Source organism: Eleutherodactylus coqui, chromosome 5 (assembly GCF_035609145.1).
Source record: "Eleutherodactylus coqui strain aEleCoq1 chromosome 5, aEleCoq1.hap1, whole genome shotgun sequence".
NCBI classification, from domain to species: domain Eukaryota; kingdom Metazoa; phylum Chordata; class Amphibia; order Anura; family Eleutherodactylidae; genus Eleutherodactylus; species Eleutherodactylus coqui.
This window is the reverse complement of record NC_089841.1, coordinates 32,392,289-32,416,613: the sequence shown is the minus strand read 5'-3', so window position 1 is coordinate 32,416,613 and position 24,325 is coordinate 32,392,289. Positions and strand designations below refer to the sequence as shown.

Sequence of the window (24,325 nt, the reverse complement as noted above, 5' to 3'; positions counted from 1 at the left end):
CAATGGAGTTCGTTACTCGAAACGAGCTCTCGAGCATTACGAAAAGTTTGACTCAAGCAACGAGCACCCGAGCATTTTGCTGCTCGCTCATCTTTAGTCATGACCTGTGCGGAGCATCAGTCCCATACAAAAATGCTCGAGTCGCCCATTGACTCAATGGGGTTCGTTACTTGAACCAAGCTCTCGAGCATTACGAAAAGTTCGACACGAGCACCCGAGCATTTTGGTGCTCGCTCATCTCTAGTCGTGACCTATGTGGAGCATCGATCGCATACAAAAATGCTCCAGTCGCCCATTGAGTTCAATGGGGTTCGTTACTCGAAACGAACTCTCGAGTATTACGAAAAGTTCGACTCGCGCAACGAGCACCTGAGCATTTTGGTGCTCGCTCATCTCTAATTAACTCTTTAATGACCTTTAATTAACATCCAATCATAGCAGATTTTGCAGGAAACAAATGTCAAAAAAAGCCCGGAAAAGGTCATTAGTAATCTGGTATTTTATTTCAAAAATGCTAGGAATGAAGTCACCTGTTTTTGTACCATTTGCAAATTAGATGAGTTTTCAAAATGAAAATAGTTATCTTTCTGTGTGAATTCTTAGATGTTTAAGAAATTGTGATTTCCAAGTAAAGCCCCTCCCACATTCTGAACATGAAAATGGCTTCTCCCCTGTGTGATTTCTCTGATGCCTAAGCAGATATGCTTTGCTAGTAAAACACTTCCCACATACTGAACATGAAAATGGCTTCTCTCCTGTGTGAGTTATCTGATGTCTATCAAGTTCTTGTTTCGTTCTAAAACACTTCCCACATACTGAACATGAAAATGGCTTCTCCCCTGTGTGAATTCTGTTATGAATAACAAGATATGCTTTGCTCTCAAAACACTTCCCACATTCTAAACATGAAAATGGCTGCTCCCCCGTGTGACTTCTCTGATGTTTAACAAGTTCTTGTTTCGTTTTAAAACACTTCCCACATTCTGAACATGAAAATGGCTTCTCCCCTGTGTGACTTCTCTGATGTATAACAAGATTTGCTTTGAAAGTAAAACACTTGCCACATTCTAAACATGAATATGGCTTCTCTCCTGTGTGAGTTCTCTGATGTGTAATTAAATGTGTTTTATGAGTAAAAGACCTTCCACATTCTAAACATGAAAATGGTTTTTCCCCTGTGTGAGTTCTTTGATGTTTAACAAGCTCTGCTTTGCTAGTAAAACACTTCCCACATTCAGAACATGAGAATGGCTTTTCTCCTGTGTGATTCCTCTGATGTACAACAAGTCCTGATTTTGTTGTGAAACACTTCCCACATTCAGAACATGAAAATGGCTTCTCTCCTGTGTGAGTTCTCTGATGTTTAATTAAATGTGTTTTATGAGTAAAAGACCTTCCACATTCTGAACATGAAAATGGTTTTTCCCCTGTGTGAGTTCTTTGATGTTTAACAAGCTCTGCTTTGCTAGTAAAACACTTCCCACATTCAGAACATGAGAATGGCTTTTCCCCTGTGTGACTTCTCTGATGTATAACAAGTCCTGATTTTGTTGTGAAACACTTCCCACATTCTGAACATGAAAATGGCTTTTCCCCAGTGTGACATCTCTGATGTATGGTGAGACGCGATTTCACATTAAAACATTTACCACATTCTGAACATGATAATAACTTCTCTCCTCTGTGAGTTCTTTGATGTTCTCGTCTTCCATGAGTTTTCTTCTGCTTATCAGCCTGTAATGGATCAGAAGATGACATCTGTATAAGAGGATCAGATAATGGATCTTTGCTGTGAAGGGCTGAGGAGATATCTGTAATAAAGCCAGGTTTTTCATATGCATCTTGTTTACTATTATCAACTGCTTCGAAATCTGCAGATATCAGATGGCCCTCTGAGTTCCGGGTACCCTCATCTGCCAAGAATAAAGCTGATTTTAGGATTATTGAACATAAGTAAAACTGATATTAATATTTTAGAGCATTTATCTATGAATTATGAGTCGCATACCAAAATGCAATTAAAAAAATAATAGGTTCATATGTCAGTGTCTCCGTGCTGCTAGTAAATGCTCAGAAAGATAAAAGGTTCCTGTGAGTCAGTGCTATTAGATGGTGTCCATCTCACATACTTCCTGAGAGCTACATTAGCTTTATCACAAACCAAGGTAGAGGGGGAGGGGGAAACCAGGATATCGGGCTGTATGGTTACATTGAAGATTCATTTGGCCCTAAGAGAGATGTCTTTTAGAAAATGCGAAGCCATCCAACAAGGTTCACCTTCATTCAGAGGATGGGCCCCCATGTTTTGATCAAAATATAAGCTAAAAACGTTACATTATCATACGTGCAGTATAAACAGTTGTGCAACTTTATTCAGATATTAAATGTGTATGAGTGCTGAGACATGTTTCTGTTTAACCTGGCTGACGTCAAATGCAACCATTGCATCTGCAACTGTATCCCCTACTCTACTCAAGGAGTAGAAGAGGAAATTAATCTTTCCTGCTTGTAGTGAGATTTGTTATACAATAATGATGATCCAGCATCCAGGTTTCTTCCTTCCAATCCCTGTTTCCTGGGCACTGTGTCTGATGTCCTCTTTGGGGGCTGCAGATCTTCACATATCAGTGGATTTTGTAGGGTTATTGTTTTTTGTTGTTGTTCAATAATTTTTATTATTGTATATCAAAACATACAGCACATATAGAGCAAAATCGGTAACATATCTTCTCAGGAGTTTGTTATACGGAGAAAGAACATCAAATAGAAATGCAATTTATGTTAATCGACTAGCTTCTTCTGCTTCAGTTATAACTGTTCTAACGGAGAGAAATATCTTGAGTATCAATACTAAGATAAGAGATGATATGACTCTATCCAGTTTTTTCCAAAGTTTACCAGTGCGGAACAATTTTGACAACCTAATAAAGGAAGGGTAGAAAAGTTGGACAGAAAGGGAATGGGAAAACCAGAGATGGGGAGGAAAAGGGGATGTGAACATGAATAGGTAAGAAGACAAGGAAATGGGAAAGGCAGGGCAGGTGAGGCCACAAAACTTCTCTTGAATAATAAAATCTAAAACCTTCCAGATATAGAACCAAGTAAAGTTAGTTGTAGTTATATTAGATAGGACCGACTACGTTGCATACAATAGGGAGATCTGCACGATCCTTTTGTGGCTCTATCTGCTGTAGAATGCTCTGTATTTTACTATCAACCATAGAACCAAGAAAAGTTTGATAAGAGAGTCATTAAACTGTTTGCAATAGGACCTCTCTAGTCCATACTTTATGTTGAAGCTTGGAAAACATCTAGCTTAAAATAGTTTTCCCAAGGACCCCATACTTCCCTGAAAGTCTTGATTGTGTCATTCCTGTAGGCGAGTATTTTTTCATAAGAACAATGATCTGATAGCAATTTAATTATCTCCGGCTCTGAGGGAGTTTGGGGTAGCCTCCAATATCTTGTTTTCAAGAGTTTGATAGAAAGAAGCCCATGTGTTATAAAATTTCTATGTTTAATAGGGACTCCCTCTATTCCCAGCAACAAAACCGCCAGTCCTGGTGATGGATGGGTGACAATATTTAAAACTCTTTTCAAGAGACAGAAGAAAGACTGCCAAGTGGTTTGGACTCTTGGGCAGCCCCAGAAAATATGGAGTAAAGTCCCTCTTTTCCCATACCCCCTCCAGCCTCTGTCTGAGGTCTCTGGAATAAAGGTCTTCCAGTCTTTCTGGTGACCAATACCAGCGTGTGATCACTTTACAGTGTACCTACAAAGGATTTGCACACCGGGATGCTTTGTTAGCCCATTTGTGTGTGTTTTTCCATTGCTGAAAAGAGAAGAACATCACCCCACCCACACACACACACACACACACACATCTCTCTCCCAGTTTAAGATATGGGCTCTTTGGGGATTTTTAGGGTGCAGGTACCATTCCCCAATAAATATCTCATAGAAAACTTTTAAAAGAAACTACCGAAAAAAACTATAGACCTGCGCTACTTGAAATACCGAATAAATTATGCATGTCTCAATAATCAATGTTTCCAATAGAGACAAATAAAAACACTTTTTTTATTTTATACAAATAAAAGAAAAGAGGTAGCAACCTCCTCAGTTTGATATATAAAAATACTTGCGGGATCCTTATACATGCGACGCGTTTCGGCGCAATATACGCCTTTCTCAAGCATACAAGACATCAACAAACATGGGTATAAATAGGACTAAACAAATTACGTACCTATTACAAAGTATCATTCATCAAGTGTGGATGGGTTGCAGTTCTTGGCGCCGTTATGGCCAAGAAAGATGACGTATCAAACATCACCACGCTTAGTGCGGCGCTCCGGATGTGACGTATACGGCCAGCATCAGAGATCGTAGTGCCTCTGATGTTGATCCGAACCACGCCTCCCTGGGTTCAGAGGTGCGTCTCATTAAACGTAGCTCCTTTCCAACTAGAGACACACGCCGTCATGACGTCATGACGTCATGACGTCATGACGGCGTGTGTCTCTAGTTGGAAAGGAGCTACGTTTAATGAGACGCACCTCTGAACCCAGGGAGGCGTGGTTCGGATCAACATCAGAGGCACTACGATCTCTGATGCTGGCCGTATACGTCACATCCGGAGCGCCGCACTAAGCGTGGTGATGTTTGATACGTCATCTTTCTTGGCCATAACGGCGCCAAGAACTGCAACCCATCCACACTTGATGAATGATACTTTGTAATAGGTACGTAATTTGTTTAGTCCTATTTATACCCATGTTTGTTGATGTCTTGTATGCTTGAGAAAGGCGTATATTGCGCCGAAACGCGTCGCATGTATAAGGATCCCGCAAGTATTTTTATATATCAAACTGAGGAGGTTGCTACCTCTTTTCTTTTATTTGTATAAAATAAAAAAAGTGTTTTTATTTGTCTCTATTAGAAACATTGATTATTGAGACATGCATAATTTATTCGGTATTTCAAGTAGCGCAGGTCTATAGTTTTTTTCGGTAGTTTCTTTTGATTTATCCGACCTCCTAGGAGGAACGGAGTTATACTGTGATCCGCAGCTCTCCAGAAAATTTTGGATTTTTTTCTGCTTAATCTGTCTTTGGTATACCCTGGATAAAGTAATCTTTACAAGCATACCAGGATGTTAGGTGCAGGCATAATCACCTGAGAGTGATATGCCTTGCACCAGGTGAGTTACCACACGAGCATCATTGTGGTATTATACATAGTGTGTTGGCGCTCTCCGTGACCCCTATCTTCTATAGAAAACTTTTAGGGAGAGTTTAATGGGGAGGGGTTCGAAAAGAAATTTGTAGAGAAAAAGGGGCAGTGAGATCACATCCTCCCAACCTGGGAATATCTTAAGAATTCACCATCGGCTAGGCCAAATTCCTCCTGAAGTTTGGTAAATGACTTCAATTCCTCTCCCTTCCCCAGGTACGTTAAGATAGCAATTCCTCTATCTCTCCAATTCTGTAGCAGTAGATCTTCCACCCTGAACTCCAACACATCCACAGGGAGTGGCAACACTTTTCTAGGGCTGTAATTCCCGTTTCGCCTGGGACTAAACATTATGGCAGCTGCTACTCTCGGTTTGCCTTATGTCATACAAATGAGAACATCTGTTTTTGAAGTTATTTAAGCCAAATCATGGAGCATTTAAGAGGGATTGTACGAAATGTATACATAATCTTAGGCAAAATCATCATTTTGTGTAACACAATTCTCCCCAGCCATGTGAATTCTATTTTATTGTAGCTTTCTAGACTCCTATGGATGTCCTCTACCAATGAACAAACTTTATCATCGAGAATGTTCCTCACTGGGGAAGTCAGATTTACACCCAAGTATTAGATGCCCTCAGGGCTCCACTCAAATGGGAACTTTGTTAATATTTGTCTGTTAATATTTCGTTGGGTTGATTTTATAATCGGATATTTTCCCAAAAGAGGAAATTACCTTCCACACTGCTCTAAGGGACTCTATTGGTGAGGTTAGTATTATGTCATCTGCGAAAAGCCTTATTTTATGCTGTCTATAGGAGAAAATAAAACCTCTAATAGATGTATCTAAACAAATTGCTTCCGCCAGGGGTTCCATGGTTAAAATAAATAACGTTGGTGAAAGGGGGCAGCCCTGTCTGGTTCCATGTGTGATATTAAAACTATCAGAGACCAACCCATTCATCAAGATTCTAGCCGAGGGGGCGCCGTAAAGGGCTCGGATCATGTTCAAAACTCTCCCCTCAAAACCCAATTTTCTAAGAGTTGAAAAGGCATATTCCCAGTTGATTCTGTAGAACACCTTCTCTGCATCCAAAGTGAAAAGCAGAGATGGCGTCCGAGAGGCCTCCATCTCCCCCATCAAGTCTAACACTCTCCTTGTGGCATCTGATGTCTGGCGTCCCTTAACGAACCCTGTTCGGTCGCTATGAATTAAGTTTGGAACAATATCTAGTAATCTTAAAGGGGTTGTCCCGCGCCGAAACGGGTTTTTTTTTTTTTAAACCCCCCCCCCCGTTCGGCGCGAGACAACCCCGATGCAGGGGTTAAAAAAACAACCCCCACAGCGCTTACCTGAATCCCGGCGGTCCGGCGTCTTCATACTCACCTGCTGAAGATGGCCGCCGGGATCCTCTGTCTCCATGGACCGCAGGGCTTCTGTGCGGTCCATTGCCGATTCCAGCCTCCTGATTGGCTGGAATCGGCACGTGACGGGGCGGAGCTACACGGAGCTACACGGAGCCCCATAGAGAAGAGGAGAAGACCCGGACTGCGCAAGCGCGGCTAATTTGGCCATCGGAGGGCGAAAATTAGTCGGCACCATGGAGACGAGGACGCCAGCAACGGAGCAGGTAAGTATAAAACTTTTTATAACTTCTGTATGGCTCATAATTAATGCACAATGTACATTACAAAGTGCATTATTATGGCCATGCAGAAGTGTATAGACCCACTTGCTGCCTCGGGACAACCCCTTTAATGCTAATAATTTGGCGTAGTACTTAGTGTCACAATTTAGAAGCAAGATGGGTCTGAAGTTTGCGGGCGATGAGTAGTCCTTTCCTGGCTTGGGGATTGTAACAATATTAGCTTGGAGCATCTCCGAAGGCAGATAACCTCTGTTCATTGCTACATTGAAGATGCCTCTCATGTGGTTAACTAAATGGGAACTGAAGGTTTTGTAATACTCATTTGAAAAGCAGTCAGGGCCCAGGGCCTTGTCCTTCTTAGATTCTTTTATTAAGCACAGGATCTCCTTAGATGTATTGGGAGAGCCCAATTTTTCAATTTGGATTTTATTTAGAGACGGGAGGTATAGTGGTTAGAGAAATTGCTCAATCTCAGTTTTGGTAGGATGAGCAACCGAGGATCCCCCCTCAAGGTTGTACAGGGAATCATAAAATTTCCTGAAAATTTCTATAGGGTTTGAGGTTTTTATACCGGTCTCGGGGTTGATCATGTAAGGGATCCTTGCTTTAATCCTTTTTTGTTTAGCTCTACTTGCCATGAGATTTGTATATTTGTTGTTAGCAATGTAGTATTTTGTTTTTAAATATTTCAATTTTTTTTTCAATATCATCCATCAGTATATTCTTTACTTTTAATCTGGGCTCTAGGAAACGTTTGTGCAAAGGAGGAGTGGGTGAAACTTGTAGCTCCATCTCTATCTTAGCTACTTTTGACAGGATGCTAGTAAGAAGTTTAGTCTTTTCTTTTTTATATATGGCACCCTGTTGTATCATAACTCCTCTGATCACTGATTTGTGAGCACTCCATAATGTGAATTCCGGTGTATCGTTGATCTGGAAGTATTCCCCGAGAGCTTTTTTGATTGTTTCTTGGAATTTGTGATTTTTCATAAGGAACCTGTTGTTCCTCCAATTCCCGGATAGAGGGGGTCCGGGGACTCAGGAGTAATTTAATTTTGACGGGGGCATGATCTGACCAGGATGCTAATCCTACAGAAGCTTTAGTTGATTCTAGAGAAGGACTGATGTCTAGGAGAGTAAAATGTATATTCTCAGGAATTCACATTAAGACATCTAAAAGAATCATGTAGTTCATTTCCCAAGAACCAGAGAGACAAAGTCGTTCCACTGCGTCTACTTTTGTTGCTAGAGTCTAATCCCGCATCTGCTATAGCATTAAAGTCTCCGCATAATATCAGGCTTCCCTTCTGTAAATTTCTTATTTTTCTCATCACTTTATCCAAAAATCTCATCTAACAGGTGTTAGGCGCATAGATATTAGCTAAAGTCATGAGAAAGCCTTTAATCTTACCTATTAATACAATAAATCTCCCATCCACATCTACCCTCTTTCTCAGGAGTTGGAAGTCCACAGAGTCCCTCACAGCCACCAAAACCCTCGCCTTCTTCCGAGGGCCATTAGCCATAAATAATATGGGGAATTTAGGATGGGTCATCTTAGGTTCCCTGCCTTGGGCAAAATGAGTTTCCTGGACACATAGGATGTCAGTCTTTGTTGTTATTGCCTCCTTCCAGAGCACCGATCTTTTGAAAGGGGTGTTAAGTCCCTTTAAGTTCAGAGATAGTATATTTAAGCTCCATCTTTCTCTTAATGGTAGAGCTCTAGAAATCTCATTTGAAATTGTGTGGTCATATAAAGATATAAAGTGGGTCTTCTGTTTAGATTTTTTTCCTTGGTGGTGCTCAGTTTGATAGTAGATCCTGTTCTCAGGGGTTAGGGAAGTCTGGGGTGGGAGTACAAATGTGTAACTTTTGTTCGATATAGGAAATTAAAGAAAAAACAAAAACAAGAGTAACTGAAATGGACCTTTATGGGTCTCAGGACAACTGGGGGCCCTTTGTGCAAAGGCCTTATATTGGGGTACGAAAAGTTCTGGCATTTTTCTGAATGGTACCTCCTCTGTTTTCTAGGAGGACCAGTAACGAGAGAGCTTCACCCTATACAAGGGGTGACAGGAAGCTGTTGGGAATCAACAAAAGGTGGTTAGCGTCTTGTTAGAGTGTGAGCTCTTTTCTTTTGGGACCATTCTTTTTCAATTTGGGAGGGGCCTTTAGGGATCTGTAGCTTCCATTTGTTCAGTTGCGAAATTTCATTATCTAGAGAGGATATGGTTGCGGATTTTCCATCTCTAAATACATATAATTTAGTTGGAAAGCCCCATTTGTAGATAATTATGTTGTTTCTTAGGACCTCTGTAATTGGGGCAAGTTTTTTGCGTGCAGCCATGGTGAGCTGAGAGAAGTCGGAGAAGATTTTGATGTTAGCACATGGAGAAGGGAGTTCCTTGAGATTTCTGGATATCTTAAGTATCTCCTCTTTTATATGGAAATAGTGTATTCTTGTTATCCCATCCCTAGGAACTTTCTCCGGAATATTTTTTGGCTTAGAGACTCTGGGTTCTGTCCAAAATAAGCTCAGCTGGATTGGTATTTGGCAGCAAGGATTTCAGGAGATCTTGCACATAAGAACGTAACTCTTCAGGTTTCACAGTCTCCTCTATTCCTCTCAATTTAAAGTTGTTTTGTCTATTGCGATCTTCCTGGTCTGCTAATTTAAATTTGAGGGCTTCAACTTCCTCAGACAGCTTGTAGTGAGCATCTATTAGCTTGTTGTGGGAGCTTGTTATCTCCCCAGTTTTTCCCCCAAGTGATCCACCCTTTTGCCTAGTTCTAGGATGTCAGAATTCACTCTTTTGTTTATAGCAGCTAAATCTTTTTGCAATGAGCCCCTAAGAGCCAGCAACATATCCCTGATGACGGATTCAGAGGCTGTCCGACTAGAGCAGGGGTGTCAAACTCATTTTCACCGAGGGCCACATCAGCCTTATGGTTGCCTTCAAAGGGCCGATTCTAATTGTAAGACAGTATAGTAAGAGTGAACCGCATTGTGGCCCAATTGGTAATAAGGTTCCCCATAGTGACTAATGGCGCACACTATTATACATGTGTATGTATATATTATATATATATATATATATATATAATTTTTTTTTTTTTTTTTTTTTTTTTTTAAACACACACAGGCGCACGGTATATTATAGCAGAAACTGACAGATCACAGAGCTTATAAATCTACATAACTATCAGCAGCCGCTGACCGAGGAGAATCTGTGACTCTTCTCTGCTCTATTTAGTGGTAACTACTCACCTGGGCGGTTACCTGATGCAATTCCTGATTCCTCTTTACACCGCTGATCGCTCCTCAGATTTGTCTCTGTAGTATTAATATTGGTCAGATCTTCATCCGGATACAAAAGCTGTGAGACAAATATTGTAAAAGTCAACAGACGGTTGGAGAAGTCATATAAAAGGTTTTACATGACCAGAAAAGATCATTAATTATCATGTAGAAGACATCTAATAAGACTGAAGACAAGAGCTTCACAGCCTCCTACAGATCAGAGGGACGTCTCCATCTACCTGATGGTCCTGTGGAAGAAGAGGACGGGGACATCTCTCTGGTGGGCTTCTCTTACTGGATGGAACTGGAGGAAACACAGACAGTCACTGAAGTCATTCTTTACATACAGATAATAAAGTCCCTCTGTATTTAGTCCTGTTTATTACCTGAGGGTGAAGTGAACATTCTCCTGGGTCTATCCTCTTCCAGCTCAGGTAGTTGGCCACAGTGTTCTTTGCTCCTTTTATGTGGAAAGCTGTGAGAGACAGGGTGAGATGTTATGCCAAGAACAGAATTTTGGCCGCCAGGCATTCTAGTCGTGGATTACTCGTGCCCCCCTGATGATGAATAAGGGATACAGTAGTTATATTGTCTGAAAAGACCTTAACATGTTTCCCTTTAAAGTGTGACTTCATGCTACATAAAGCCTCCCAGACTGCTCATAGTTCTCTAAAGTTGGAAGACTGGGCTCTCATGTGGAAGTCCCATGACCCCTGGGCATTTTTTCCCTGTATATGAGCTCCCCAACCGGTTTTACTTGCATCAGTTGTAAGCAGCACGTGTCGGTCTTGTACCCATGATGTGGGTCAAGCGAGGTTATTAGGGGACATTCACAATTGCAGTGATTTCTTAACTTGGGGTGGTATCCCAATTTTCTTGTCTAAAGAAGTTTAGTGTTTATCCCACTTCTTCAAAATAAGGGACTGTAAGCATCGGCTATGCAGTTTAGCCCAGGGTATAATATTTATACATGACATCATTCGCCCCAAAATTTTCATGGCCTCTGTAATTAGGACCTAAGTCTTTTATTAAAAGGAATTAACAGATTTCAAAATTTGTTGTTTTCTGTCTGATGGGAAAGATGAGTACTGGGGAGTGAGTCAAAGATTCCAAGAATGTTTTCTTTTTTTTTCTAGGAAAAGGCTAGATTTTTCTCTGTTAACCAGCCAACCCAAGAAATTCAGGGTTTCCAAGGTTATCAGTAGATGAGTTTCCAGCTGATGAGGAGTTTCTGCTTCCAGATAAGTTATGATGTAATTAGAGATGAGTGAGCACCAAAATGCTCGGGTGCTTGTTACTCAAGTCAAGCTTTTCGTAATGCTCGAGAGCTCATTTCGAGTAACAAACCCCGTTGAAGTCAATGGGAGACTCTTGAATTCCATATCCAGGAGTCCGGCTTTCGTGAGATAATTCCTGCTTCATTTATATAAACTTGTGCTCATGACAGACAAACAGAGTACGCGTTTCGGTTCACATAGAACCTTGCTCACCTCTGGATAACAAACTCTACAAAAACCTTTAAAAAGCTTAATGTATAATTAATTAATTAAAAACGAATGTGTTAACCCCTGCATTGGCGTTTTGTGTTAATTGCCATGGTCAGTCTCCTCCTGTATGATCCAACACATGTCTATTTGCATATTAAATATTCACAGTAGGACAATTCAAAAATGGGCAGTCATACCAAATATAGTGGAAAATATAATAATAAAAATGACCTTGAAGGACTGAAGCAGCTTACTTGCCATATCTATGCATATATCACACAAAATTCATTTAGCGGTATATAAATAAATCAATGTATGGGTTATATAGACACTTTATAACATAGGGCAATTCAGTGTGGGTAGAGATGAGCGAGTATACTCGCTAAAGGCAATTGCTAGAGCGGGCATTGCCTTTAGCGAGTATCTCCCGCGCTTGAGACAGAAGGTTCGGTGTGCAGGCACGGGGGAGCGGTGAGTAGCGGCTGGCAGCAGGAGGGAGCGGGGGGGGGGGGGGGGGGGAGAGATCTCCCCTCCGTTCCGCCCCGCTCTCCCCCGCAGCTCCCTGCCCGCTGCTGGCACCCGAACCTTCAGTCTCGAGCGAGCAAGTACTCGCTAAAGGCAATACTCGCTCGAGCAATTGCCTTTAGCGAGTATACTCGCTCATCTATAAGTGTGGGTAGTCATATTACATAGAAGTTTACTTTGAAAGACTGAAGCAGCTTAATTACATGTCTTTATCATTACTATGCATATACCACAGGAATTCAATTAGAGGCACACAGATAAATAAACAGCATGGACAGAAAGAAGAAGAAATCAATCAGTTCAGCAGATACATTAATGAGAACTCTGTTCATTTACAATTTACTGTTATTCACAATAAGGCAGAGGTGCCATTTCTGGACTTGACTTTGAAGGGCAATCTTGTTACCGGCATTGAGACTAAACTTTATAGGAAAGAAACGGCTGGCAATACCGTGTTACACGCGAGTAGCGGTCACCCCAAGCATACCATAAAAGCCATCCCTATGGGAGAAGATCTTGTTCTGACAGCTCCGTGTTCAATACAACAAAAAGTGATATTAAAATAGATTACATCAGAGAAGTTACAAAAAAACAATGCTGGAGAAGAACTACTCATGGACAGATTCAAAGAAAAAGAGAAATAAAGCCTTAGTATTTTCCACAGCATTCAGCAGGAATTTTTATAGTATTAGAAAAACTTTTTTCAAATTTTTGCCAATACTTAGGATGATATGGTTGATGAAATACATTATGATTTAAGGCTGTACAGCTCCGATGTTGGAAGACGTCCGTCGGGGCTCTCTTACTGTATATTGCCAGCCTCTCTGCTGTTGGAGCCTATCCAACGTGTCACCTCATGCAGTACTGGCTTTAGCCAGCAGATAGCGCCGTTGTATAATGGCAGAAAAAGAGTAAGCCCCCTAGGAAAACCAGGATACAAATTGGATTGGAAAGGGTTAAGCTACATTAATTGTAACACTACTAATGTAATTTACATGATCCGATGCAATGATTGTAACATGAGCTATATAGGGTGTACTATACGCAAACTAAGAATACGGGTTGGTGAACACATCCGTAACATAAAAAGGGCAATGCTAGCAGCTCAGGTGTAGCCAAGCACTTCTGTGAGAGACATGCAGGCAGCATAGAAAGCCTTTCTTTCTTTGGGATAGAAAGGGTGTTGAACAAGAAAAAAGGTATAGTCAGCCAAGAAAAGGTTTTCAAAAGGGAAGCTTTTTGGATTCTAAATTTGAACACCAGATACCCTAAAGGGATGAATTATAGGACAGATCTCATGTACATCTACTAGATCCAATTAGGTATGTAGGAATCCATTGTCTTTTTTCTGTCCTTACTGTTTATTTATTTACCTGTGTGCCTCTAATTGAATTCCAGTGATATATGCATAGTAATGATAAAGACGTGTTAATTAAGCTGCTCCAGTCTTTCAAAGTAAACTTCTATGTAATATGACTGCCCACACTGAATTGCCCTATTCTAAAAAGTATATATAACCCATACATTGATTTATTTACATACCGCTAAATGAATTTTTGTGATATATGCATAGATATGGCAAGTAAGCTGCTTCAGTCCTTCAAGGTAATTTTTATTATTATATTTTCCTACTATATTTGGTATGACTGCCCATTTTTGAATTGTGCTACTGTGAATATTTAAAGGGGTTGTCCCGCGGCAGCAAGTGGGTCTATACACTTCTGTATGGCCATATTAAAGCACTTTGTAATGTACATTGTGCATTAATTATGAGCCATACAGAAGTTATCAAAAGTTTTATACTTACCTGCTCCGTTGCTAGCGTCCTCGTCTCCATGGTGCCGACTAATTTTCGGCCTCCGATGGCCAAATTAGCCGCGCTTGCGCAGTCCGGGTCTTCTGCTTTCTTCTATGGAGCCTCTCGTGCAGGATGCAGGCTCTGTGTAGCTCCGCCCCGTCACGTGCCGATTCCAGCCAATCAGGAGGCTGGAATCGGCAATGGACCGCACAGAAGAGCTGCGGTCCACGGAGGAAGAGGATCCCGGCGGCCATCTTCACCGGTAAGTATAGAAGTCACCGGAGCGCGGGGATTAAGGTAAGCGCTCCGGTAAGCTTTCTTTACGTCCCTGCATCGGGGTTGTCTCGCGCCGAACGGGGGGGGGGGGGTTGAAAAAAAAAACAAAACGTTTCGGCGCGAGACAACCCCTTTAATATGCAAATAGACATGTGTTGGATCGTACAGGAGGAGACTGACCATGGCAATTAACACAAAACGTCAATGCAGGGGTTAACACATTTGTCTTTAATTAATTAATTATACATTAAGCTTTTTAAAGGTTGTTGTAGAGTTTGTTATCCAGAGGTGAGCAAGGTTCTATGTGAACCGAAACGCGTACTCTGTTTGTTATGAGCACAAGTTTATATGAATAAAGCAGGAATTATCTCACAAAAGCCGGACTCCTGTATGTGGAATTCATGTGTTTAACTAAAGCCAAAGCAGCCGGATGGCAATGTGAAGGCGTGTGAGTATACCTGCCGACAGGAACAGAGCCGCAGCACATGAAGCAAGGTGGGACAATTTATAATTTGTTTTAGATCAATAGAAGACTCGAGCATTTTCCAATGTGACCCATGGTCTGCATAGGGACGGGTGTGGGATTCACCTGAAAACATCAGAAAGTGATGGAAACACCACAGAAACAGATAGGGAACAGCAGGGGCAGCATGCATGGATGCTTCTGAGGCTCCCTGGTCGCACTATTAAACCAAAATGGGGGCAAGAGCCTGGTGGTCACCCCCCTAACAATTTAGTTAGGCCAGACAATAATCAGCAAGGCACATGTACTGGCACATCTTAGCTAAGCACCACACTAGGTGCAACCAAGGCCAATCACCGCCTGCGGGTGACACCACTGCCTCTTCTCCTGTGTTACATTCTGGCATTGCTATCCAATCCCCCCAGGATGCAGGCACGAGCCTGTGTCCACAGCATACTAAAAATGTTACCGATCGCAGCGTCCAGCTGTCCCTATCCCAGACAGGGTAAGACGCATCCCTTAGCCTACTCAGTAGTCCACAGCATTCTGAAATTTTTCCCAGCGCAGCCTTCAGCTGCCCTCATGCCACACGCTCACTTGATAGCCACACCACCCACATGTCTATTTATAAGTGTGTATTGGATGAGGAGGAACAGGAGACACATACTGCAGAGGGTTGGCAGGGCCTGGCAGCGACCCTCTTTGAAATTGTGGGTGATAGCCCACAATGCTGATGAGGATTGCTGATAAATTAACGTATGATTATAATTCCAATCCCATGCCACCTCTGTCACAAACTTTCATGAGCCACAAATGTGGGCATAAAAGGGGACTCAGATGCCAGTACTTCTACACATCTCCACAATTCAACAACCCATTATAAAACAAAAGATTTTTGTTACCCAGAGTGCAGGTAAACCTCTGAAAGATTTATTTACCAAGAGTATAGGTGAACCCCTGAAAGATTTGTGTACCAAGAGTATAGGTGTACCCATGAAAGATTTGTTTACCCAGACTGCAGGTGAACCCCTGAAATATTTTTTTTAACATATCTCGTACTTGCTTAATGGGATCCAGGTGGTGGTCCACCGACAGGCAAGCTACCACTTCTCCCAGCCTCTGCCTCTCCCCGAGGGGCTTTTTCACCAGTGCCCCAGGGAAAGAAAGTATGTTCTATGAAGAAATTAGAGTGGCCAAACCAGGACAATTCATTCGGTCTCGGTGTCAGATAGGACACTGCGCTGGAATACATTTGTGGACTCTGTGGGCGTATGAAGCTGGAACCAGCACGCTTGCTGAACTCTAGTGGTGAACATTTTCAAAATTGGGGGCGAGAACCTGGAGGCGGCCCTCAGAAAAAATTTTTTGACAGAGCCTGGAGGAAGGCCTCTGAAAAAAATAGTTTTTACAGAGCCTTTTGGCCCTCTGAAGAATTGGCTGTTCAGCGTGCTGACATGCTGGTTTAGCAGGAGGAGGAGGAAGATCAGAGGAGGATAGACCAAGCTACTTCTACCCTTGGGTGATAGAGGTTGCATGGTTTTCCAGTTCCAGCTTAAAGATACTTTATGTTAACCCCTTAGTGACGAAGCCTGTTTGCACCTTAGTGACGGAGTCATATTTTGGAAATCAGACATGTGTCGTTCAACGTAGCATAACTCCATAAAGGCTTTACATATCCAAGTGATTCTGACATTGTTTTTTCACCACATATTGTACTTCATTTACGTTGCAAAAATAGACCGATATAATTCGTGTATAAGAAGTACCAATATTGGAAAAATTTTGAAAAAAAATGTCATTTTTTCACATTTTCAACTGTAATATCTAGAGATGAGCGAACGTACTCGTCCGAGCTTGATATTCGTGCCAATATTAGGGTGTTCGGGATGCTCGTTACTCGTAACGAGCACCACGCGGTGTTCGGGTTACTTTCAGTTTCCTCTCTGAGACGTTAGCGCGCTTTTCTGGCCAATTGAAAGACAGGGAAGGCATTACAACTTCCCCCTGTGACGTTCAAGCCCTATACCACCCCCCTGCAGTGAGTGGCTGGGGCGATCAGATGTCACCCGAGTATAAAATTCGGCCCCTCCCGCGGCTCGCCTCAGATGCCTTGTGAGTTAGCTGAGGGAAAGTGCTGCTGCTGGTGCTGCTGTAGGGAGAGTGTTAGGAGTGAGTGTAGGCTTCAAGAACCCAAACGGCCCTTCTCAGGGCCATTCACAGGTATAGACTAAAAGAATATAGTTTATTAGAAACTCTTAAAAACATATACGGGCTGACTAACAGTACTAACATACATTAACACAAAAAAGAGGAGAAGATATATTTCGGTGCAAGTTTGAATTATGCATCCAATGTCTCCAATGTAGATAATGGTCACAATAGCATGGTCAGTATAAGTGGATAACTTTAGTGCATATACAGAGTTCCTGCACTGAATGACTGGTGACAGTCGTATGTAGAGGTTGCAGAGAACTACGGCTCTGAATGACTGGTGAAGTCACAGAGAAATGCGGCTCAACGCGTTTCTCCGCTCGCTTTAGAGCGGTTCATCAGGAGCCACAGATGTATATTTGACCAAAAAATCTTTAGTGGGATTAATAGCGTCACTCATTTAATTGACTAAGCTATCTTCCTCTTTTAGGATATATAATCAGTAGGATTAAATTGGCAAGAAAGTGGGTTGTCTGCGAAGATGTCGCCAACAGGTATATATATATACCAGACACCGTTAGACAAAAAGCCAGCAGGGTACGATGGTATAGTGGCTACGTTGGTAAAGAAGGAAGGAGGACTCGGATAAAGAACTTATGCACTGACAGTAGTCACAAGTCAGATGCGTGTTTAGATATGTCAGCTATAAGGATCCTGTATTTAGCGCTGTATACCTGTCCTCCTACAAGTGTTGCAATGTTAGCAGCACTAATGTAGAATTTCTAGTCATATGCACTGACATTAATAGAAAGTCAGGTGCATGTTCAGATAGGTCAGCTAAAGAGGATCCTGTATTTAAAGCTGCATACCTATCCTCCTACAAGTGTTGCAATGTCAGCAACACTAATGTAGAAATGCTAGACTCCTATCAAAAGTTCAGACAACCAATCTGATATTCAAGCAGGCAGCCAAAAATAGGCTTCAACAAATTTTTCTGCTCAAACAATAGGTCCCCAAGATAAGGCTACCTATTGTGCCAAACATAGAGTAAAATAACAAACAGATAAAGCCTGTGGCCCTGATGGTGAGCTGGTGCTGCTGTAGGGAGAGTGTTAGGAGTGAGTGTAGGCTTCAAGAACCCCAACGGTCCTTCTCAGGGCCACATCTATCCGTGTGCAGTACTGTGGAGGGTGCTGTTAGCAGTGTTGCACAAATTTTTTTTTTTCAAAATCGGCAGTCTGCAGAGCATTGCGCCTTGCAGTAATACTACAGGGACAGAAGTGGTGGTTAGGTAGGGAGAGTGTTAGGAGTGAGTGTAGGCTTCAAGAACCCCAACGGTCCTTCTTAGGGCCACATCTATCCGTGTGCAGTACTGTGCAGGCTGCTGTTAGCAGTGTTGCATATTTTTTTCTTTTCAAAATCGGCTGTCTGCAGAGCATTGCGCCTTGCAGTAATACTACAGGGAGAGAATTGTGTAGGCAGGGCCAGAAGACATATATTATTGATTGAATATAGTCAGTGGGCCCTCCGTTTCCCAAAAAGGGAAAAATTGTATTTGTCCTGCAGTCTTGCGCCAATTTATTTGCTGCCTGGGAAAAGTAACTGCTCTGCTGCACTTCATATAACTGCATTTCTGTGCAACACATATCTTATCTGATTGAATATAGTCAGTGGGCCCTCCGTTTCCCAAAAAGGGAAAAATTGTATTTGTCCTGCAGGCTTGCGCCAATTTATTTGCTGCCTGTGAAAAGTCTCCGCTCTGCTGCACTTCATATAACTGCATTTCTGTGCAACACATATCTTATCTGATTGAATATAGTCAGTGGGCCCTCCGTTTCCCTAAAAGGGAAAAATTGTATTTGTCCTGCAGGCTTGCGCCAATTTATTTCCTGCCTGGGAAATCACTGGTAATACAGCATGCTGAGGGGTAGGGGTAAGCCTAGAGGACGTGGACGTGGACGTGGCCGAGGACACGGCCGAGGACGCGTAGGCCCAAGTGAGGGTGTGGGCACAGGGCGAGCTCCTGATCAAGGTGTATCGCAGCCGACTGCTGCGCGATTAGGAGAGAGGCACGTTTCTGGCGTCCCCACATTCATCGCCCAATTAATGGGTCCACGCGGGAGACCTTTATTAGAAAATGAGCAGTGTGAGCAGGTCCTGTCGTGGATGGCAGAAAGTGCTTCGAGCAAGCTATCATCCACCCACAGTTCTGCGCCGTCCAGTGCTGCAAATCGAAATCCTCTGGTTCCTACTCCTCCTTCCTCCCAGCCTCCTCACTCCACTACAATGACACATGCTCAGGAGCGGGCAGACTCCCAGGAACTGTTCTCGGGCCCCTGCTCAGATTGGGCAGCAGTGGAGTTTATTGTCACTGATGCCCAACCATTCGAAAGTTCCCGGGGTCCGGGGGATGAGGCTGGGGACTTTCGGCAACTGTCTCAAGACCTTTAAGTGGGTGAGGAGGACGATGACGATGAGACACAGTTGTCTTGCAGTGAGGTAGTAGTAAGGGCAGTAAGTCCAAGGGAGGAGCGCACAGAGGATTCGGAGGAAGAGCAGCAGGACGATGAGGTGACTGACCCCACCTGGTGTGCAACGCCTACACAGGACAGGTCTTCAGAGGGGGAGGCACGGGCAGCAGCAGGGCAGGTTGCAAGAGGCAGTGCGGTGTCCAGGGGTAGAGGCAGGGCCAGACCGAATAATCCACCAAGTGTTTCCCAAAGCACACCCTCGCACCATGCCACCCTGCAGAGGCCGAGGTGCTCTAAGGCCTGGCAGTTTTTCACAGAGATGCCTGACGACCGACGAACAGTGGTGTGCAACCTTTGTCGCGCCAAGATCAGCCGGGGAGCCACCACCAACAGCCTCACCACCACCAGCATGCGCAGGCATATGATGGCCAAGCACCCCATAAGGTGGGACGAAGGCCGTTCACCGCCTCCGGTTTGCACCGCTGCCTCTCCCCCTGTGCCCCAACCTGCCACTGAGATCAAACCCCGCTCTGAGGACACAGGCACTACCGTCTCCTGGCCTGCACCCACACCCTCACCTCCGCTGTCCTCGGCCCCATCCACCAATGTCTCGCACCACACCGTACAGCCGTCGCTAGCGCAAGTGTTTGAGCGCAAGCGCAAGTACGCCGCCACGCACCCGCACGCTCAAGCGTTAACCGTCCACATAGCCAAATTTATCAGCCTTGAGATGCTGCCGTATAGGGTTGTGGAAACGGAGTCCTTCAAAAGTATGATGGAGGCGGCGGCCCCGCGCTACTCAGTTCCCAGTCGCCACTACTTTTCCCGATGTGCCGTCCCAGCCCTGCACGACCACGTCTCCCGCAACATTGTACGCGCCCTCACCAACGCGGTTACTGCCAAGGTCCACTTAACAACGGACACGTGGACAAGCACAGGCGGCCAGGGCCACTACATCTCCCTGACGGCACATTGGGTGAATTTAGTGGAGGCTGGGACAGAGTCAGAGCCTGGGACCGCTCACGTCCTACCCACCCCCAGAATTGCGGGCCCCAGCTCGGTGCTGGTATCTGCGGCGGTGTATGCTTCCTCCACTAAAGCACCCTCCTCCTCCTCCGCAACCTCTGTCTCGCAATCAAGATGTGTCAGCAGCACGTCACCAGCAGTCGGTGTCGCGCGGCGTGGCAGCACAGCGGTGGGCAAGCGTCAGCAGGCCGTGCTGAAACTACTCAGCTTAGGAGAGAAGAGGCAGACGGCCCACGAACTGCTGCAGGGTCTGACAGAGCAGACCGACCGCTGGCTTGCGCCGCTGAGCCTCCAACCGGGCATGGTCGTGTGTGACAACGGCCGTAACCTGGTGGCGGCTCTGCAGCTCGGCAGCCTCACGCACGTGCCATGCCTGGCCCACGTCTTTAATTTGGTGGTTCAGCGCTTTCTGAAAAGCTACCCACGCTTGTCAGACCTGCTCGTAAAGGTGCGCCGGCTCTGCGCACATTTCCGCAAGTCCCACACGGACGCTGCCACCCTGCGCACCCTGCAACATCGCTTTAATCTGCCAGTGCACCGACTGCTGTGCGATGTGCCCACACAGTGGAACTCTACGCTCCACATGTTGGCCAGGCTCTATGAGCAGCGTAGAGCTATAGTGGAATACCAACTCCAACATGGGCGGCGCAGTGGGTGTCAGCCTCCTCAATTATTTTCTGAAGAGTGGGCCTGGTTGGCAGACATCTGCCAGGTCCTTGGAAACTTTGAGCAGTCTACCCAGGTGGTGAGCGGCGATGCTGCAATCATTAGCGTCACCATTCCTCTGCTATGCATCTTGAGAAGTTCCCTGCAAAGCATAAAGGCAGACGCTTTGCGCTCGGAAACAGAGTCGGGGGAAGACAGTATGTCGCTGGATAGTCAGAGCACCCGCCTGTCTATATCTCAGCGCATTGAGGAGGAGGAGGAGGAGGAGCATGAGGAGGATGAGGAGGAGGGGGAAGAGACAGCTTGGCCCACTGCTGAGGGTAAAGATGCTGCTGGGCTGTCATCCTTTCAGCGTGTATGTGTGGGGGTCAGGATGGATGGAGTAGAGCTGTGTGTGTGATGTGTGTGGGGATCAGGATGGATGGAGTAGAGCTGTGTCTGTGATGTGTGGGGGATCAGGATGGATGGAGTAGAGCTGTGTGTGATGTGTGGGGATCAGGATGGATGGAGCAGAGCTGTGTGTGTGATGTGTGGGGGATCAGGATGGATGGAGTAGAGCTATGTGTGTGATGTGTGGGGATCAGGATGGATGGAGTAGAGCTGTGTGTGTGATGTGTGGAGATCAGGATGGATGGAGTAGAGCTGTGTGTGTGATGTGTGGGGATCAGGATGGATTTAGTAGAGCTGGGTGTGTGATGGATGGGGATCAGGATGGATAGAGTAGAGCTGTGTGTGATGTGTGGGGGATCAGGATGGATGGAGTAGAGCTGTGAGTGTGATGTGTGGGGGATCAGGATGGATGTAGTAGAGCTGTGTGTGTGTGATGTGTGGGGGATCAGGATGGATGGAGTAGAGCTGTGTGTGTGATGTGTGGGGGATCAGGATGGATGTAGTAGAGCTGGGTGTGTGATGTGTGGGGGATCAGGATGGATGTAGTAGAGCTGGGTGTGTGATGGGTGGGGATCAGGATGAATGGAGTAGAATTTTGTGTGTGATGTGTGGAGATCAGGATCGATGGAGTAGAGCTGTGTATGTGATGTGTGGGGGGCCAGGATAGATGGATTAGGGCTGTGTGTGATGTGTGGGGGATCAGGATGGATGGAGTAGAGCTGTTTGTGTGAGATGTGTGGGGGATCAGGATGCATGTAGTAGAGCTGTGTGTGTGATGTGTGAGGGTCGGGATGGGTGGAGTAGAGCTGTGTGTGTGATGTGGGGGGATGAGGATGGATGGAGTAGAGCTGTATGTGTGATGTGTGGGGATAAGGATGGATGGAAAACAGCTGTGTGTGTGATGTGTGGTGGATCAGGATAGATGGAGAGGAGCTGTGTGTGTGTGATGTGTGGGGGTCAGGTTGGATGGAGTATACCTATATGTGATGTGTGTGGGATCAGGATGGATGGAGGAGAGCTGTTCGTATGTTCTGTGGGGGTCAGGTTGGATGCAGTAGAGCTGTATGTGTGATGTATGAGGATCAGGATGGGTGGAGTAGAGCTGAGCGTGTGATTTGTGTGGGGATCAGGATGGATGGAGTAGAGCTGTGTGTATGATGTGGCTGGATCAGGATGGATGGAGTAGAGCTGTGTGTGTGTGATGTGTGGGGTTCAGGTTGGATGGAGTAGAGCTGTGTGTGTGATGTGTGGGGGATCAGGATGGATGGAGTAGAGCTGTGTGTGTGTGATGTGTGGGGGATCAGGATGGAGGGAGTAGAGCTGTGTGTGTGATGTGTGGGGGATCAGGATGGATGGAGTAGAGCTGTGTGTGTGTGATGTGTGGGGGATCAGGATGGATGGAGTAGAGCTGTGTGTGTGATGTGTGGGGGATCAGGATGAATGGAGTAGAGCTGTGTGTCTGATGTGTGGGGGATCAGGATGGATGGAGTAGAGCTGTGTGTGATGTGTGGGGGATCAGGATGGATGGAGTAGAGCTGTGTGTGTGTGATGTGTGGGGGTCAGGATGGATGGAGTACAGGTGTGTGTGATGTTTGGGGGTCAAGTTGAATGGAGTACAGCTGTACGTTTGATGTGTGGGGATCAGGATGGATGGAGTAGAGCTGTGTGTGATGTGTGGGGATCAGGATGGATGGAGTAGAGCTGTGTGTGATGTGTGGGGATCAGGATGGATGGAGTAGAGCTGTGTGTATGATGTGGGCGGATCAGGATGAATAGAGTAGAGCTGTGTGTGTGATGTGTGGGGTCAGGATGGATGGAGTAGAGCTGTGTGTGATGTGTGGGATCAGGATGGATGGAGTAGAGCTGTGTGTGTGATGTGTGGGGATCAGGATGGATGGAGTAGAGCTGTGTGTGTGATGTGTGGGGGATCAGGAGGGATGGAGTAGAGCTGTGTGTGTGATGTGTGGGGGATCAGGATGGATGGAGTAGAGCTGTGTGTGATGTGTGGGGGGATCAGGTGATGTGTGGGGGGATCAGGATGGATTGAGTAGAGCTGTGTGTATGATGTGGGGGGATCAGGATGAATGGAGTAGAGCTGTGTGTGTGATGTGGGCGGATCAGGATGAATAGAGTAGAGCTGTGTGTGATGTGTGGCGGATCAGGATGGATGGAGTAGAGCTGTGTGTGATGTGTGTGGATCAGGATGGATGGAGTAGAGCTGTGTGTGATGTGTGGGGGATTTTGATGGATGGAGTAGAGCTGTGTGTGATGTGTGGGGATCAGGATGGATGGAGTAGAGCTGTGTGTGATGTGTGGGGGATCAGGATGGATGGAGTAGAGCTGTGTGTGATGTGTGGGGGATCAGGATGGATGGAGTAGAGCTGTGTGTGTGATGTGTGGGGGATCAGGATGGATGGAGTAGAGCTGTGTGTGTGATGTGTGTGGGGGATCTGGATGGATGGGATGGAGGTGTGTGTTTGATGTGTGGGGGTCAGCATGGATGGACTAGAGCTGTGTGTGATGTGTGGGGGATCAGGATGGATGGACTAGAGCTGTGTGTGTGATGTGTGGGGGATCAGGATGGATGGATGGACTATCTCTGTACGTGTGATGGTGCTAAATGAATCCCTATGATTTCAATGGGGTCGATTTGGTCGCTGTTCAGCTGTTCGGCATGTTAGCAGACATAGAAGACTTGCATGCATAACTTTTCCTTCCAGTGCTTTGCCTCGAATCTACGACTACACCTCTGAAAGGAGGATCCAGCGCACATTTGACACATAACACACTTCTTGCATAGATGCACTTACCTTTTTAGGTGGTAGAGCAGCTGATTACTGGATGTCCAGGTCCTTGTAGACTCCACACGTGTCTGCAGAGCTTTT

The 24,325-nt window shown here is 45.0% G+C and overlaps 1 protein-coding gene across 1 annotated transcript; it reads right to left on the bottom strand.

Annotated features, from left to right (window-relative positions):
• Positions 1–524: 524 nt before the first annotated feature.
• Positions 525–24,325, bottom strand: LOC136629167 (oocyte zinc finger protein XlCOF22-like). Its single transcript, XM_066605323.1, has 5 exons — positions 24,251–24,325; positions 10,574–10,662; positions 10,427–10,491; positions 10,155–10,263; positions 525–1,913 (listed from the first exon to the last, which is right to left on the bottom strand). Exons 2-5 carry the CDS (start codon positions 10,590–10,592, stop codon positions 580–582), a joined length of 1,527 nt encoding a protein of 508 aa, XP_066461420.1. The 5' UTR covers positions 10,593–10,662; positions 24,251–24,325; the 3' UTR covers positions 525–579.